Below are 15,751 nucleotides of genomic sequence, written 5' to 3' on the forward strand. Positions count from 1 at the left end.
TCTCCCCCACCCATCTTCTCAGTTCCTTCCTAGTTCCAGGCTGCAGAGTTTACAGCACTTAAAGCCACTGGGTGTGAATGAAGGCAATTTAGGCTACAGGACTCAAGCAGTGTGTATGGAGTCCATCAAAGTGACCAACTATGCCAGTGAAAAATATGGCACATCGAGAGGCAAAGTGGGAAATCGGCCAGCCCCCCATCACTGTTTGCACAGGAGGACGTGGTTTTTGAATCACTTAGCCAGATGGGTTTCTTTATATAGTTTGAATCATACACTAATTGAGTGGGAAGGGGCCAGGAAGGCCATCTGGTCCCACCCCCTGCTCAAGGCAGGGTCAGCCTCCAGCACCCAGGAGAAGGATCCGTCCAGCCGCTGCTTGAAGACGGCCAGCTCCCCACATTCATGTATCGTTGACTAGTTTTAATGTAAACCGCCCTGAGCCTTCGGGGAGGGCGGTATATAAATCTAAATAAATAAATAAATAAATAAATAAAATCCTGAGGCAGCCCATTCCACGGCTGGGCTACTCAGCGGGTGAGCAGTCCCCATTGTGTGGGCACCATACTCTCCGGGTCACTCTGCAGCCCCAGCAATTGGCCCAGTCTGCAAAGCGGACCGAGGGCTTGCTGGGAGTGAGTGGATTTACTCCATGGTAAGCACTGTAGCCTGCCATTGCAAGAGGCAGCAGGCCAGGCTGGTGTAGTGGTTAGGAGTGTGGACTTCTAATCTGGCATGCCGGGTTCGATTCTGCAGTCCCCCACATGCAACCAGCTGGGTGACCTTGGCCTCACCACGGCACTGATAAAGTTGGTCTGACCGAGCAGTGATATCAGGGCTCTCTCAGCCTCACCCACCCCACAGGGTGTCTGTTGTGGGGAGAGGAAAGGGAAGGTGATTGGAAGCCACTTTGAGCCTCCTTCGGGTAGAGAAAAGTGGCATATAAGAACCAGCTCTTCTTCTTCTTCTCACCGCTGGTGGCTGCAGTTCTCTTCCAAATGGACAAGCTGTGGGTCCCCAGATGCCGTGGACTACAGCTACCATGAGCCACCGACATGCCATGCCACAGCCTGCTCTGCCACAGTTTGGCCCCCCTGGAACTAGGGATGATGCAGTCCCGCTGGGAAGAGGCTCACCTTCCCTGGGAGGGAAAGCAGAGGCCCCTGGAGTGAGTCCTGCAGGGAGAGGCTGCTGTGCATGCAGAAGTCACCTGTGCTTTGTGTCTTCCAGGGGCCTCCATTTCCCTCATGGACAAGGAAGGGCTGACGGCCCTGAGCTGGGCCTGCCTCAAGGGGCACCTGGCAGCAGTGCGGACTTTAGTGGAGAGTGGGGCATCCACAGACCATGCTGACAAAAACGGGCGCACCCCGCTGGACCTGGCGGCCTTCTATGGTGATGCAGAGGTGGTGAGTTGTGCCCGAGGGAAGGGGGCTGCTGACCCCAGGAACAGGCTCTTTGTGGGGCTCTGGCTGTGGGGCTGCCCCCACCAGGAATCCCCCCCCCCCCAGTGCTGGAACCGGCAAGCCCATGGTCCCCAAAGGCAGCCAGAGAGGCCAGGCCTCGGTTGTGAGACGGCCTAAAGGAGCATGGGGGAGAAGGCCGGGAGTCTTTCCTTCTCCTGTGCAGCCGCCTGGATCGGGCCTTGTGGTGCATTTGCTCACGAGTTGCTGTCAAGAACTAGCCCGTGCCATATCGTTGCGAGTCTCTGTAGGCAACGTTGGGAATGGGCTGGAGGCCTCCCGCTCTTGAGAGCCAGATGGGCGTGTCAGCCGGCCTCCTCCCGGGGCCTGGCTGCTCCTGGCCTGGGGCACTGTCCATGCTGTCGCTGGGTCCCTCCCTCCCTCCCTCCCTCCCACCCACCCACCCGTGCCCTGCCAAACGAGAGGGCAACTGGGGCTGGGCTGGACAGCAGTCAAATCGACCAAGAGGCATCCTCCTGGTCTGGATTTGCACAGTGCAAGCGCTGGCTCTTTAGCCCTGCCTCATAGCGACTTGTGATTGGTGGTTTGGCGCACCAGCCTCTGGGACTGGCCGCCTCCTCCTCCTTCCACCGTCAAAGGAGGTGACCGCGGATCAGCCCCCCACCCCACCCCACCCCCCGCGCGCTCCAAGCCCTGCCCCAGCGACTGCTTCAGTGGCCTCCCTGCCTGCAGGTCCAGTTCCTGGTGGAGAACGGAGCCATGATAGAGCACGTGGACTACAGCGGGATGCGCCCCCTCGACAGAGCCGTGGGCTGCCGCAACACCTCCGTGGTCGTGACCCTCTTGAAGAAAGGAGCCAAGATAGGTAGGGGGCAGCGAGAGGAGAGGAGAGGAGAGCCAGCTGCTGGGGCTTCCCCAGGCCGTGCCCACGAGGTGCCTGCCCAACTAGCCGCCTCATCAAGCGTGCCCAGAGGGTGGGCTGTTGGCAGAATGCGGCCGGTGGGGCGTGTGCTCTGACGGAGGTGCGACGTGGATGTCCCTGCCCGGCTCTTGGCAGCAGCGGGGGCGAGGCTCCTCCTCCTCCGAAGACAGTGCGGAGAGGGCGAGGGCGAGGGCGGGGCTGCTGCTCTCCCAGCTGCGCAGGGGTCTCCGGGGTGCGATGCGACCTCCCCCTCCCCACAGCCTCTTTCCCGACAAAGGGGGATTTGCTGGCGCCTTTGCTGCTTTGCTGCCTGCCTCTCACCGCTGCTTTCTCCTTCTTTTTTTAAACTCACCTCCATCCATTTTCCTCCCTCTCCGACAACTTCTGTTTTTCCTGTGTTCCTTGTTTCCAAAGGCTGTCAGACGCTACCGAGTCGCCCGCGAGGTACCTCCCCCTGCTCTCTCCTTCCGGCTGGGTGGTCTGATGGCTCTGCCTCTCTTTATATGGTTTCACCGGCATGCGTTTCCCCCACATCCTGTGATTTTTTTACGTTTCCTTACCTTTGAGTATTAATTTTTTCCATACTGTTGTGGAGAATAACTTGAACTCAAGACCTAATTCACCGATAAAACGCAGCTGATGTGTCTTTTCCCTAATGCCCGCTGCAAACCCTGCCTCTGGGAGACCTCCCTGTTGACCATTCATTTCCTCCATGCGACCCCCAACATTTCTGTGGGTTTTACAGGCCAGTTACAGAATGGGGCTGTCAGAGTGGGGCTGGGGGGGGGGGGGGGGGACTTGGCCGTTCCAAACACTTCCCAGGTGTGAACCCTGTTTGAGGAGACAGTTGTCCCACAGCACTGCCTTCTTCAGACTGAATGCTTGTCTCAGACAGAAGACGTCACAGAATAGTTTACAGATCACCATTCTATGAAATGTCTTCCATGTCCATAGCTGAGGATGATTCTGTGGCAAGCCCTTTGATTTCCTCCATGAGCTCCTGCATTTATTCAGGTTCCTTAGAGTAGCTCCCTCCCTGAGCCTCAAGGCAGGCTCCATGGAGTAAGCGGAGGGCCATCAACAGGACGGGGCATCCAGTGAAAAGCCCGACAGGAAATCTGGAAGAGCAGAGCTGAAAGGAAGCATAAGCATTGGGAGGTGATGGCAGGAACAGGGTGGAAATTGGAGTGCTTTCTCCAGGACAAAATGCCTCGTTTTCCCCGGGTGCCAGTCAGAGGGTGCTGTGAGTCCACCCTTCTGGGGGATGTCAAAAGGAAAGGTCCCTTCCTCCCCACCTGGAAGCCCAGCTTTTCCTTGGGGCCAGAGAGCTCTGTGGCTTGACTGCACCAAGTTGTTCTCTGCAGCAGACATTTCCTCCTCCTCCTCCTCCTCCTCCTCCTCCTTCCCTGGCTGTTTTTCCGCCTGAGCTTCCTCCCTGGCCCCTTTTTGCATTGTATGAGTTTCTTTACCCATCCTGCATCCTGTACACTGCAGGTCCAGCCACTTGGGCGATGGCCACCTCCAAGCCAGACATCCTGGTCATCCTCTTGAGCAAGTTGATGGAAGAGGGGGACCTCTTTTACAAGGTGAGAGGGCCACAGGCATCTGTCCGTCCACCCGTCACGGGGCTCCTGGGGCTGAGCTGGTACCCCAGAAATGCACTGTTGAGCCCTGTGGACTAGACCACCGAAGGGCCGAAATAGATGTCCAGTAGATAAGGCCTGGAGCCAAGCAGGGCCGGTACTTGGAGGGGAGACCGCCCAGGAAGGCTCTGCAGCAGAAGGCCGTGGCCAACCCCCCCCCCCCATTTCTCCTGGCCTCGGAAGCCCCTTGCTAGGGTGGCCAGAAGCTGGCTGTGCCGTGACGACAGAGAGCCCCTGGGTTAAGGGTTTAGGCTTTCGTCGTCCCGCCAAATTCTCACCGACTAGAAGAAAAGCACAGTCAGTCATGCAAAAGAAGCACCGCCTGGGTGGCCAGTTGGCACCTCTCCCTTCACCACGTATGGGCAGTGCCAACAGCCGCTCGGTCGGCGGTCCCAGAAAAGGCGTGGGGGGGGGGGGCGGGCAGGAGGCCTTTGAATGCTGCACTATCTGAGAGCCAAAGGAGGCCCCTGCAGGGAGCCTCCTTTGAGGGCTGCGTTTCAGGTGCTGCAGCACCCAAGGGTACTCTGAGGGACTTTTGCTCTTGGCTTCCTCTAACCGCATCCTTTTGCCTTCTGACACTTCTGGTGTGACGGCCGTGTCTTGGCCAAGGCCAGCCAGCCCCTCTGCCCTGGCAAAGAGAAGCCACTCTTCTCTCCTGGTGGCACCTCTCAGCATCGGATAAGGAGGGCAGGAGGGTTCTGAGGAGTGGTGTCCTGCGTCTCTGGTTGCCAGCCTCCTGGGGGTGACTAGAGATCTCTCCAGGAGATACAGATCAGCTCCCCTGAAGGAAAGGGAGCCTCGGAACGTGGGTTCTGCACCATTACAGACCCTGGAAGGCCTTCCTCAGGGCCCACCCCGCATCTCCCACGTACTTCCCAGCCTGGAGCTGGCCTCTCTCCCTCCCTGCAGAAGCAGACCTACCAGGGCCACCCCCTGGGGTCTCTCGATCCCAGATGGGTTGCAGTTGCTATTAGAATGAAAGCCTAGCGCCAGATCCTGCCGAGGGAGGGCCGGGGTCCAAAACTCTCTGGGGATTACGAGGCAGAGAGCAGGTTAGAATCATAGGATCATAGAATCCTAGAGCTGGAAGGGCCCTCCTGGGTCATCTAGTCCAACCCCCTGCACTATGCAGGACACTCCCCACCCTCTTGCTCCTCCACTGTCACCTGCCACCCCCTTGAACCTTCACAGAATCAGCCTCCCCGTCAGATGGCTCTCCAGCCTCTGCTTAAAAATCTCCAAAGAGGGAGAACCCACCACCTCCCGAGGAAGCCTGTTCCACTGAGAAACCGCTCGAACTGTCAGGAACTTCTTCCGGAGGTTTAGACGGAATTTCCTTTGCATTAATTTCGTCCCACTGGTTCTGGCAGAGCGGTTGCGGGCTCTCTCGCCCCCCCCCCCCATCTGCAGGCACCCACCTTAGCCCTGGGGCATGTGGGCACAGGAGCCCTCTTTAATGTCGGTGGTGGTTGAGGCTGCCCAGGAAGGCCGGGGGAGAATTTGCGTGTGTGGGGACGGGGGCGGGACTGACTGCTCCCTATCCCTGACAGATTCAGGCGTGTGGGTGTGATGGGGAGGGGGGGGGGAGGAGCAACCCCCAACAGTCTCCGTCGCAGCTTTGAAGTTCCACGCTCTCTTTTGAAAATGGACAGGTGTGAAGCTGGGTGCTCTGCCAGGGCAGGCCTTGGGGGATGATGGACCGTCTTTGGCGGGGGTGCTCCTCCCTCCGCGTTCTCTGTGGCGGAGCTGCACCAGCACGCTCTGCTGCCGTGGGAGGCCCCCTTGTGACCGCCGTAGTCCTGCAGTAGAAAACTCAGGGGTGCCTTTTGACCTGTTTGCCATCCTGCCAGAAAGGGAAGGTGAAAGAGGCAGCCCAGCGCTACCAGTACGCTCTGAAGAAGTTCCCCCGGGAAGGGTTTGGAGAAGACCTGAAAACCTTCCGGGAGCTGAAGGTGTCGCTCCTCCTCAACCTCTCCCGCTGTCGGCGGAAGATGAACGTAAGTGGGCCTGCTTGCCTGAGCCCCCCCCGCCCGCCCGCCCCCTGCCCTGCCCTGCCCTGCCCTGCCTGCCTTCCCTGCGCCCGACCAGACTCTTCCCTGGACCTGGCAGACCCTGCATCTCTTTGTGACCCGGTTGTCCTTCACAGAGCACTGGCCTTTTATCGACCCGAAACAGCCAAGCAATGATCTGAGATTTGTTTCAAGTAATTGAAAAATCATTGCCAAATGAAGCAGCTGTTACAGCTCTCTGGTTTCTCGCAATATAAACCATTCTGTGTGGGCATTGGGGTGGCCTTATCCGTGGGGGTCTCACGGTGCCGTCCCCAAGAGAGTGACGTCCTTCTGAACCTTGACTCTGTTTGGGACGGTGCTGCTGGCCCTGGGGGATGGAGGGCAGCGACTCCCTCTGCAAGCACCCCCCCCTGCCCCCCCCCATGCCCTTCCCTCCTCGTCCTGGGACTGGGCAACTGCCAGTGCTCCCCACGTATTGGGAGAGGGTGGAGACGTGTACGGCTGCTTGTGAGCATGGGTGTGCTTCTTAGGCTGGGAATCTAATGGTGACTCTACGCCGCATCGAGGCCAGCACTTAAAGCTTGGCCCTGCTGGTGTCTTTATGTGCCGGTCCTTCTAAGGAGAGGCAGGTGTGGCCACAGGAGGCCCATGCCAACCCCAGCCAGGTGCCCTTGTGCCCATGCTGAACCGACTGGCCAGCCAGGCGTTTTAGGGGGGGAGGAGGAGAGGAGAAGGAAGCTACTCCTGTCAGTCAAGGGGCGTTTTGAAGGTGCTGCATCTGTCTGATTGGCTCGCTCAGGAGCTTCAGTCATGCCAGCGCCCGCCAGGCCTTTCAGCTCAGGAGATCTCAGGGGACAGAGAGCACTGGGGTGGGGTGGGGGGACCGAGGGAGGCACGTCTCTGTCTCGGCCAGGGACGGTGTGGGCAGCACAGGGGCAAGAGCTGTCCACCCCAGAGAAGCCCGGGGGGGGGGGTCAGGCGGGGGGCAGAGGCTCTTGCAGAACTAACGTTGCCTCCCCAAAGCCCCTCTTGGAAATGCGCAGCTTTGGATCTCACAGAGTCGGGCAGGATCACTGGATCCCACCTAGCTGTGGTAGACCTCCCCAAAACAGCAAGCCCACCTAGAAGAATACAACTATGTCATATTTATTTTTCCTTCACAAATTGTGTGTGCGTGTGAGTGTGCATGTGTCTATCCAATGACTTATCTACACACCTATTGTGATGGCAGGATTTTGGAATGGCGGAGGAATTTGCCACTAAAGCCCTGGAGCTGAAACCGAAATCTTATGAAGCTTACTATGCGAGAGCAAGGGCCAAACGCAGCAGCAGGTGAGAGGAGAGCCCGAGAGAAGCAACACCCTCCAGCCCCCGCCCCCACCCACCCCCACACACAGGGGGCAAAGAGCAAGGGCTTCCCCCCAGGGTATCCCTGGGCCCTCCAGACCACAGGCTCCGTTGCTGAGCACTCCCCCGCCCCCCCCGCCCCCCCCCCCCGTAGTGTCACTGAGGGTGTTCCCGGAGCATTGGCGCCCCACAGCCAAGTCCTTCAAGGGCCACGCTGGGCTTGCTCACAGCCAGGACTTCCTCCGCTTGGAGGGCAAGGTTAGAGGGGGAGAGAGGGAGCAGCGGGGTCCAACGGTGGCAGGGGCCAAGGGGGGGGGGGACCTGCCTCTGCTGGTCTCTTTGCTCGGCTCCTGGGAGGAGGCCCCTGCCGTGAATGCCTGGGGGGTCGTTTGTGCTGACGGCCACTGCTGCGGAGCTGGAGGCTTTGTGGGTTGGCCTTTCCGCCTGGCCGGGGCCACGGCTTCGCTTCCCGCTTCCCTCTTTGGCTCCCCCGACAGGCTTTGCTCCTGGAGCCATGCCCCCCCCCCACCCCCAGTCAGGATCTCTTACTGGGCTCTCCACCGGTTGCAATGTGCTGTCCAGAATCGTGAGAAGCAGGGGTCTTTCTCTCCTTATGGGGACTTTCCCCCACTCCGTTTCTCAGGGTCTGCGATTACTTGTCTCTCAAGAGCTCCTCCTGCTCTCAGGAAAAGTGATCAGGAGTGATTTTTGTTTTTTGAAAAACCACAAAGTGCACAAGAGGTGTGTGTGTGGGGGGGGCGTTCTGTACCAATCAGAGTCTTGGTCAACTAGGTGACTGTTTTGTTCCGAAGCTACCAGTGTCGCTGTAAATGACAACCCACCTCCCTAAATCCCCCACCTTTCTGTTCCTCCAAGGGTGGCTGAAGGCCTCTCGGTGGCCCCCTTGCAGCCCTCCACCGGATCGGGACCAGAACAGGGCGAGGCCTGAGCATGCCCCTCGGCTGCCTCCGGGGTCCCTGGTGGTCCTCTGGAAGCGAGCGATCCCAGAAGGGAAGGCTTGTTTCCTCTGGGGCGGACGAGAGGGAAACGGCCCCCGGCTGAAGCGTCTGCCTCCTCACCAGCCTTCAGCCGCCCTCCTGCCTGTCGCTAGCCATGTCCCAGGGAAGTCTGTGAAATCGGTTCCAGTCCAGAGTGACTTTGGTTTCTTCTTTCTGTCTCCTCTTTTGGATCAAGCAGACAGTTTACAGCAGCCCTGGAGGACCTGAACGAGGCCATCAAGCTCTGTCCGAACAACCGTGAGATCCAGCGGCTTCTCCTGCGGGTGGAAGAAGAATGCCGGCAGACGCAGGCCCAGCAGCAGCAGCAGCAGCAGCAGCAGCAGCAGTCACCGCTGCAGCCCCCACCTCCGGTCACGCCTGAACCCAAACTGCCGCATGAAGAGCTGTTCGCCGTGCAAGACATCCTGGAAGAGGACTACCCAGAGCAAGGCGTGGAAAGCCTTTCTGTGAGCTTACCGATGGAGTCCCGGCCCAGCCAGGCGCTGCCCACCATCCCCAGCCCCCCCTCTTCCCCGGCCCCGCGAGACTCGGCTTACGTCTCCGGCTCACCGCTGGGCTCGCATCCGGCGTTCGACTTCCGGCCCGGCAGCTCCGTAGGGTCCCCCACCAGGCAGGTGTATCCCCCCGGCTCGCCCGCGCTCTCTCCGACGCACCAGAATTCGCACTACAGGCCAAGCCCGCCACACACCTCTCCTGCTCATCAGTCCTCCTCTTACCGCTTCAGCCCCCCTCCTGTCGGTAGCCAGGGGAAAGAATACCAGAGCCCGCCACCTTCGCCCCTCCGGAGAGGCCCCCAGTACCGAGCCAGCCCCCCGGCCGAGAGCATGAGCGTCTACAGGGCGCAGTCCGGTTCTCCGGTCCGGTACCCGCAGGAGCCCAGCATCCCCGGGCGGCCCAAGTCCCCGCTCTCTAAGATGACTCAGAGGTCCTTCCAGATGCTTCCGCTGCCCGTGGCCATCCCGTCGCAGGGCCTCCGGCTGCAGCCCGCCAAGGCCCAGATTGTCCGGAGCAACCAGCCGGGGTCAGTGGTGCACTGCAGCACGGTCATCCCTACGGGCACGTACGGGCAGATGGCCCACTCGGGGGCCAGCAAGTACCCCTCGGCTTCCTCGGAGATGGCGGGGGGCCAAAGCCGCCTGGTCTACCAGAGCTCGGTCGGGGGGCTGGTGGGGGACAGCCGGCCAGTGCAGCACGTCCAGGCCAGCCTCAGCGCGGGGGCCATCTGCCAGCACGGGGGGCTGGCCAAGGAGGACCTCCCCCAGAGGCCTTCTTCCGCCTACCGTGGCGGGGTGCGATATAACCAGACCCCGCAGATTGGGCGGAGCCAGTCGGCTTCCTATTATCCCGTCTGTCATGCAAAACTCGACTTGGAGCGCTCGTCCTTGCCCGCCGGCCAGCTGGGCTCCCCTGACATCTCCCACTTGATACGAAGGCCGATCACCGTGAACCCTGCCGACATCAAGCCACACCCGCCCACCCCGCGGCCGCTGCTCCACTCCCAGAGCGTGGGGCTCCGCTTCTCCCCGTCCAGCAATAGCATCTCCTCCGCCCCCAGCTTGAACCCCCCCTTCCGCCCTTTGGCTTCCATTCAGCAGATGGAGATTCCTCTCAAGCCGGCCTACGAGAGGCCCTGCGAGGAGCTGTCCCCCGTCTCCCCTACCCAGGGCAGCTACCCGGGCGAGCCGGCCCGCTCCAGGACCACCCCTTTCATGGGCATCATCGACAAAACCGCCCGGACTCAGCAGTATCCCCACCTGCACCAGCAGCACCGGGCCTGGGCGGTGTCTTCGGTGGATTCCGTCCTCAGCCCCACGTCTCCCGGGACCCTCCCCCAGCCGGAAACCTTCAGCCCGCCGTCCTCTGTCGGCAGCATTGCCTTTTATAACAAAACCAACAACGCCCAGAACGGCCACGTGCTGGAGGAGGACTTCTACGGGGCCCACGGGATGCTGGCCAACGGCTCCCGGGGAGACCTCCTCGAGAGGGTCAGCCAGACCGCTTCCTACCCAGACGTTAAGGTGGCCCGGACCCTTCCTGTGGCCCAGGCCTACCAGGACAACCTCTACAGGCAGCTGTCCAGAGACTCCAGGCAAGGACAGACATCCCCCATCAAACCAAAGAGGCCGTTCGTGGAGTCCAATGTGTGAACGAAACTTCTCTTGGAAGCCCTTGTGCCACTTCCCCAGGGTGAAGCCCCCTTGCACTGCTGTTTTCCTCCCTCCCTCCCTCCCTCCCGGGATCTTTGTTTTTAAAGGCCCATCCACTAGCAGACAGCCAGACAGGAGTTTCCCTTTGCTTCCCGAGGGGTGAGGAGGGAGTCCAAGATGTTCCCCACGCCCTCTGCGCTTCCCACACACGCGGCCTCCGTTCAAGCCAGCACAGTCGGATCCGTCCAGCAGTCAGCTGGGTCCGTGATGGTGAAGGATCCAACGTGCATCCAGGGGAGGGGAAACCTTCCGGCCTCAGTCGAATTGGTTTGGAGAGACGTTTCCCTTTCCTCCTAGATCCACGCCCCACACCTGTGGCCCCCTTCAGCGAGCCTTGCCGTGCTGCCCCCCCCCCACCTGGGTGTTCGAAGAGCACAAGGCGAAGGGGCTTTAAACTCCCTTTTAATTCGAAGGAGAGGCGAGGCATAAGCACCCACCCTGCTGCTTTATCCGGCAGGAGAGTCTTGCAGGTGGGCTGATTCTGAATGCCCGGCATCGTGGCCACTGCAGCTCCTGTTGCTTTGAAAGACACCTGCCAACAAACGCCGTCTGGATGGGGCTGCTCAGAGAGGCATCCGAGCTGGGCCACTCGCTGGCCGGTCCCATCAGACCTCCTGGCCCTTGCCCAGTGGGCTGGCCTTCACCTCAGCACCGCCCCTCGGAGCCCCACGCTCCAGGTATTCCCCCATCAGCTGTGGAGCCTTCCCCCCTGCAGGCTCTCCTTCCCCCTCCCGTGGGCAATAGGCCTCCAGGGGTCTCGGCCTTTAGCAATCCCGGGATTCTGGAACGGTTGATGGGGGGGGGGGGTCTCTGCACAGGAGAGAGCCTTGCTGGCTGAGAGCGTCTCGACTGGGGCCGGCAGCTCCCTGGGGGCAAGGAGAGAGAAACCTGGGAGGAGTCGGAGTGCGGCTTCTAGCACTAGGACAAGAGCAGCCGGGAAGTCTTGAACTCAGCTGAAAACCACAGCCTGTTATTTGCAAGTGTGGAGGCACATTGGAGTGCAAAGCCACAGGCCAGAAGGAATTGTGGTGGTTCTGTTAGGATTTGCACCACTTTGGTGCCAGGCTGAGCAGAGGGATCTCCTGCCTCGTGCTTGGAGGGACTCTGGAAACACAACGGCCGTGTGTGTGCGTGTGTGTGTGGATTCCATCCCCTTCCCCAGCCCATCCTTAGAAAAGGGAAAGGGCCGGCAGTGTGTGAGGTGGGAATACCCGCAGAGTTCCTGTGCCCACGCAGAGGAGGAAGGGAAATGCTCTTGGCTTTTCGAGCGAGACCCCAAAGCCAACTGGTCAAGGAGTGGGGAGGTCTCTAGCGGCCCAGGGCAGATGGCAGCATCTCCCCTGAGCCCCGGTGACCGCCCTTGGCCTTGCCAAAGCGGGCTCCTCCCCACTGGAGTTCATCCCTGGGAGGGTTCCTGGTGACAAGCAAACAGGTGTGGCCTTCAGAGGGGGGAGAGAAATGATTTTTGTGGGTGGAGCCTAGGCAGGTGCCGGGGGAGGGGGGGTTCTGGTTGGTAGCTACTGTTTGGGCATGAAAAGAGAAAAGAGGAGAGGTTTTCAGCAGTTGTTTCAAGCTTTCCTTTGGTTTTGGTCCTTTACTTGGATATATTTGTGTCTTTTTCCAAGCAGCATTCAAAAACCTGTTTCACAGTAAGGGAAGGGGGGGGGTAGAGTGCCCTTCAGGGGTGGGTGGGAAAAGCCAGAGGTTTGTCAGGCCATGGTTTGGGGGGTTGAGTGTCCCCTTTTCCCCGTGGGGGTGTCTGTGGGAGGGGGTGATAAGGAACCCGAGAAGCCATGAAGGTGCAGCTTCAGACCTAGCTCTCCCTCTGCCCTCTGACGTGCATTTCTTTGGTGTCACGGGAAAGGGAAGGAGCAGGATGCTTTGGCCCTTCTTCACATTTTCGCCTTGTCTCAGCAACAGTTTCTGCCTGTGAGGCACCGTTTTAAACTCCTTGCAGTTCATGAAGCTGGAACCCTCTCTATGTTCCAGCAATTTGTGGGTGTTTAAAATGTGCAGCAAACGCCTCCGGGGGGCAGGTCTGGGAGGCTTGAGGTCAGGCAGGATCTGTGCTTGGATTGGGGCCTGGCCGGAGTCGAGGGCTACGAAGAGCACAGCAAAGCAGCAGGCTCGGGACAGTCCGTTAAGTCTGGAGGCCTCCAAGCCTGGAGGGAGGCAGCCAATTCGGTTCTCTTTTCTGGCTCCAGTTGGACTAAAGGATTTGGGACCAGGGTCCCTCGGGCAACAGGGAGCAGTGCGTGCGTCCGAAGCCAGGCTGGAATCCCGCCTGCAGGCCCCGTTTCTCCTCTGCCCCATCAGGACCGGGCCGTGTGCTGGATGGGTTGGTCAGCTCTCTCTCTCTCTCTCTCTGTCTGCCAGGCCTGGTATTTCAGCGGGGTTCACGTGTGCCTTAGCAGTGCGGGCGGAATAGCTGCTCAGCGTGGTTGGGGAGGGGTCCAGCAGCAGCGGCTGACTTCTCAGAGGCACCCGGGGGAGCTCAGAGGCACCAGGCAGAGCGATTCCTTTCAGTAGCAAGGGAATGGTTTATTGTGAGAGCCCAAAGATCCCAGGCAGCTCTCCCCCCCCCCCCCACTGAACTGTCCCCCAAGGAACAGCTCTGTGTTCCAGCCCCCTTGTTGCCTGCGGATGGGGCAGGGGGCAAGCGATGCTGGTTTGGTCTGCCTTTGAATTTGGCCCTGGGCTGCAGCCCCTCCGGAAAGGGGTGGGGGTCGGAGCACAGCTCTTCCCTTGGTCCACATTAAGCTCCCATTTAAATCCCGCCTCGCATGAGTTTTTTTTTACTCAGGAAGGTTTGTGGGAGAGTGCGGCACTCCCCCTGCCTTCCGGATAAGGGGCTTTTTTAAAAGGCCATGCGGGAATATTTTGCCCATCCCTCCCCCCCAGTGAAGCTCTAGAACCTGATCCACAAAACCAAACGCACCAAATCAGCTTCTTGAGTCCAGCAAGGTGTCTGCTTGAATGTACGTTTGTTTTACCAAAAAAGCCCCACGCAGGGTGTCCCTCCTGTGCCACAGAGAGGCCTTTCTTTGCTTGCTCACTGGCCGCTTCCGCCAGGGCCCGGCGAGCCACCGTGACTCCGGTCCTTGCTGAGGTTCAGTTCCTCTGCCTGCGCCCAAAGGCTGTCAAGGCCACGTCCCAAAAGGTGCGGACAGTCTGATGACTGGATCCGTGGGCTCCTGGGGAAAGGGAGCTCAGCTCCCCGCGGGATGCCAAGGAGGGTCTCGGGAGAAATCTCATTCGGAAACGCACGTTTTGGCTTGTTCCAACGAAGCAGAGACTTGCTTGTCACTACTCAGCCAGCGGGCTTATTAAGCCTGTGTCTTATATTTACAAGCGTTAGGCGATGGCCTGCAAGGGCCAGGCTGCCAGTGGAGTCCTGGGCCAGGGAATTCCACTTCTGTTCCCGATCCACACAGAGACAGGAAGCAAAACCAAAGGGCCCGGCGCCTTACAGAGAGCTAAGCGCCTCAGTGCGTTCCCAGGAGGTCTTCTCTCCCCCCTCCCCTCCCCTCCCCGGGGTTGGTCTCCAGCGCCAGGCCAAGGTCCTTCGGTTTAGCCCCCACACACACACCCACACACCCACACACACACACACACACACACACTCCTGGGTGTTCCAGGGCCTTCCGTGGACAAGAGTTCAGCCAACTGCAAGGGCTTGGTGAGTGGGAGGCCAGCTGCTCCCCCCCCCCCCGTACTGTCTGATGCCTTCACTAAATCTGAGGGGGCCGGGAAGAAGGGGGGGGGCTCTTGGCACACAAGCACAAAGAGGTGGAAAAACCTGAGCTGCTTTTTCCCGCCTCCTCCTCCTCCGAATTACTTGAATATAGTTGCTGGACTCCCATTCAGCCGCTCTTCCCCCCGCTCCCACTTGACATCACATTAAGGGCTGAAATTACTTAAGATTTAGGTTGTGGTCAGATTCCAAATGAGCCGTGGGAAGGCCCGGCTTGTCCACTCCGTCGGCTGGATACCCCCCCCCCCCCAGCAAAGCCTCTGCCCTCCGGGGCCTCTCAGCCCACCTCTGGCTGTCCTGCCCAAGGTGGCTGCGGTGAGCTCAGGACCGTCTCTGGCTTCCGGCACTGGAGGAGACCCAATGCAGCATGAGACGCACGCCTGGGTGCAAAGGCGCCAAGAGGCTCCCCCAGAACAAGAACGGTTTGGCTGAGGGCCAGGGGAGCGCAGGGTGCGTGCCTCTCCCTCCAGGGCACCATGTGCCCCCTCCCCTCCCCTCCCCTCCCGGGGGCCAGGCTCCTTGACCAAGGCTGGCCAGCCACGGCTGCCCCTCCGCTGTATTATATCCTCCCCCCCTCTCTCAGTTGCCCTCCTTCCGGACTCCTGCTGGGAAAACGAGTTCTTTTTGCTTTTCTATAATTTTGATGATGTAAAGGACTTTCTCTGTACAGCATACTATCCAATTGCATGTTCTGTTCTCTTCCTGATATATTGAAACAAAACACAGTTTGTGGCATTTTGCAGCGGGGCCGTCGCACACTTCCCTGCGCTTGGCTGAGCCTCCGGGCCTCCCCTGTGTAGGAGGAGAGAGACTTCTTTCCTCTCACTGTACTTGCTTGAGCAGAGTTTTATTGTCTGTACCTGTGAGCCGTGAGATAGACGTGGAAAAAGTTCAAAAAGAATGCATTCTCCCTTCCCCCCCACTGTATACAGATTGTAAGCTGTACAATGAACTGTATGTATGAAAGAAATGTACTTATTTATAAATGGTTAACACTTGGAGATGTTGTGCTGACAACTTGTGTCCAACACTGGGGCAGCCCGTTTTCAGGCTGCTGGTGGAGAACGGGCCACAAGGAAGGTAGCCGTGAATTCCCTGCATTCTGCAGGGGGCTGGACTAGAGGATCCTAGAGGTGCCCTCCCCCTCTCGGATTCTAGGTCACCGGCAGCGCAGCCTGCCTCCCCCTCTTCCGCAAGGCAGCCCACCCTCTCCTCCATAGGTGCCGCTGCCTCCTGGCCCAAAGCCCAAGGCTCACACCCGGGTTTGGCCTTGCTGGAGCCGGGCTGCCCACATTACCCGCCTCTGAAACCCGCCTCTGGGCTGTGGCGCTCTGTGGCGCCTACTGCAGGCGCAGTCCAGGGGGGACTCTGAAGCACATGCAAAGAAACAGGGATTTCTCCCTGGCTGGAGAAGCCACTGAACCAATAT

General features: G+C 59.6%; 1 protein-coding gene across 18 annotated transcripts in view; it reads left to right on the top strand.

Annotated features, from left to right (window-relative positions):
* The window catches only part of TANC2 (tetratricopeptide repeat, ankyrin repeat and coiled-coil containing 2), a 114,112-nt gene extending 98,789 nt beyond the window's left edge, over positions 1–15,323 (top strand). For 13 of the 18 annotated variants that reach the window (XM_077313799.1, XM_077313808.1, XM_077313797.1 and 10 more), the window contains 7 exons: positions 1,228–1,403; positions 2,151–2,283; positions 2,755–2,784; positions 3,835–3,926; positions 5,834–5,980; positions 7,227–7,327; positions 8,537–15,323. In XM_077313799.1, coding sequence (XP_077169914.1) covers positions 1,228–1,403; positions 2,151–2,283; positions 2,755–2,784; positions 3,835–3,926; positions 5,834–5,980; positions 7,227–7,327; positions 8,537–10,508 — 2,651 coding nt within the window. In that variant the 3' untranslated portion in view covers positions 10,509–15,323. The remainder of the gene's footprint in view (positions 1–1,227; positions 1,404–2,150; positions 2,284–2,754; positions 2,785–3,834; positions 3,927–5,833; positions 5,981–7,226; positions 7,328–8,536) is intronic. The other 5 variants (XM_077313800.1, XM_077313805.1, XM_077313802.1 and 2 more) reach the window with 3 other exon arrangements.
* The last annotated feature ends 428 nt before the right edge of the window (positions 15,324–15,751 follow it).

Source organism: Paroedura picta, chromosome 16, assembly GCF_049243985.1.
Source record: "Paroedura picta isolate Pp20150507F chromosome 16, Ppicta_v3.0, whole genome shotgun sequence".
Lineage (NCBI taxonomy): Eukaryota > Metazoa > Chordata > Lepidosauria > Squamata > Gekkonidae > Paroedura > Paroedura picta.